Genomic DNA, 1,921 nt, shown 5'->3' on the forward strand with positions numbered 1-1,921 from the left:
TGGTAAGGAAGAAGTCCGGGCTCGCGATCTCTTCCTTGCTCTCTGGACGCCTGATTTGTTTATGAAGCGTGTTGAGAAAAACGGCGAATGGACTCTGTTTTGCCCCAATGAAGCACCAGGGCTAGCTGATGTTTATGGCGACGAGTTTGAGGCACTTTACGAAAAGTATGTTTCAGTACAACCAGAACCAAGTCACCATACAAAAGTAACTGACCTGACTCCTGGTATATAGGTACGAAAAGGAAGGCAGAGGCAAGAAGACTGTAAAAGCCCAGAAACTCTGGTACGCCATTCTTGAAGCTCAAACAGAGACAGGAAACCCCTTTATGCTTTACAAGGACTCTTGCAACAGAAAGAGCAACCAAAAGAACCTGGGCACAATTCGAAGCTCTAATCTATGTACTGAAATCATCGAATATTGCTCACCAGATGAAGTTGCGGTTTGCAACTTGGCATCTATTGCGTTGCCCACTTTTGTTGATCCTATCCGGGGAGAGTATGACTTCGGCAAACTCCATGAAGTAACTCAGGTTGTTGTTCGCAATCTTAACAAAATCATTGATCGGAATTACTATCCAGTTGAGGAAGCGAAACGAAGCAACTTCCGCCATCGTCCCATTGCTTGTGGTGTACAGGGTCTTGCGGATGCTTTCCTTGCTCTGCGACTTCCATTTGATTCCCCTGAAGCAAAACAGTTGAATATTCAAATTTTTGAAACAATTTACCACGCAGGATTGACTGCATCCTGCGAGTTAGCTAAGGTTGATGGTCCATATTCTACATATGAAGGCTCCCCGGTCTCTCAAGGTATTCTTCAGTATGATATGTGGAATGTTACTCCAACCGACCTTTGGGATTGGGATTCATTGAAACAAGATATTGCAAAGCACGGAGTGCGTAATAGTTTACTTGTTGCGCCCATGCCTACTGCCAGCACCAGCCCAGATTCTTGGGTTCAATGAATGCTTTGAGCCTTATACCTCTAATATCTACTCTCGCCGTGTTCTTGCTGGTGAATTCCAAATTGTCAATCCATGGCTCCTGAAAGACCTTGTGGACATGGGTCTCTGGTCCGACAACATGAAAAATCGTATTATTGCAGAGGGTGGCTCAATTCAAAATATTCCCAACATTCCCCAGGATATCAAAGCACTTTATAAGACCGTCTGGGAAATATCTCAGCGAACTATTGTCCAGATGGCTGCTGATCGTGGTGCATTTATCGACCAATCCCAGTCGCTAAATATCCATCTTAAGGAGCCCACCATGGGCAAAATTACCAGCATGCATTTCACTGGTTGGAAACTCGGCTTGAAGACCGGAATGTATTATCTCCGTACAATGGCTGCCTCTGCTCCAATTCAATTTACTGTGGACCAAGAACAACTCAAAGTTGCGGACACGAACGTTGCGCGCGTCAATGGTGCTCTGAAAAAACGAGGTGGTGTTTCCCCCAGCTCTGCCAGCGCCTACTCCTCTGTTCCTCGTCCCATGTATGATCAAATACAGGATGATGACCAGGCATCATCCTTACGTCAAGTGGGCACGATAACCGTTGACATTTCCCCAACGCCTCCTGCTTCCCAGAAAAGTACTAGGTTGGCGTCATCGGAAGGTACGAAGGCACAGGCCAATGGATCTGGTGATTCGACAAAACAAGAGACCGACGGCGAGGGGGAGACCGAGACGGATATATATTCGCAAAAAGTTATTGCTTGTGAGTTGTTTTTTTTTCTTTTTCTTTGTTTTCATCTCTTTTTGTTTTTACCATGGGTTGGTCCCCACCTGATTGATGCTAATGAACCTATAACCCAACGTCAGGCAGTATCGAAAACCCAGAATCCTGTGTGATGTGCAGTGGTTAAACGAGATCGGGCCTGCATTCCCTGTAGTTGATAGGCATGTACAATTCAAATGCCCA

General features: G+C 45.6%; 1 protein-coding gene across 1 annotated transcript; it reads left to right on the plus strand.

Annotated features, from left to right (window-relative positions):
* Nucleotides 1-67: 67 nt before the first annotated feature.
* Nucleotides 68-1,865, plus strand: HCAG_09248 (hypothetical protein; the record flags this gene model as incomplete). The annotated part of the gene is made up of 4 exons (XM_001535772.1): nucleotides 68-165; nucleotides 233-893; nucleotides 946-1,717; nucleotides 1,822-1,865. Coding segments are annotated over 4 exons (1,575 nt in total), but the record flags the coding sequence as incomplete, so codon positions are not given.
* Between the last annotated feature and the right edge of the window lie 56 nt (nucleotides 1,866-1,921).

The sequence above is a fragment of the Histoplasma capsulatum genome, genomic scaffold (assembly GCF_000149585.1).
Source record: "Histoplasma capsulatum NAm1 scaffold_117 genomic scaffold, whole genome shotgun sequence".
NCBI lineage: Eukaryota > Fungi > Ascomycota > Eurotiomycetes > Onygenales > Ajellomycetaceae > Histoplasma > Histoplasma mississippiense.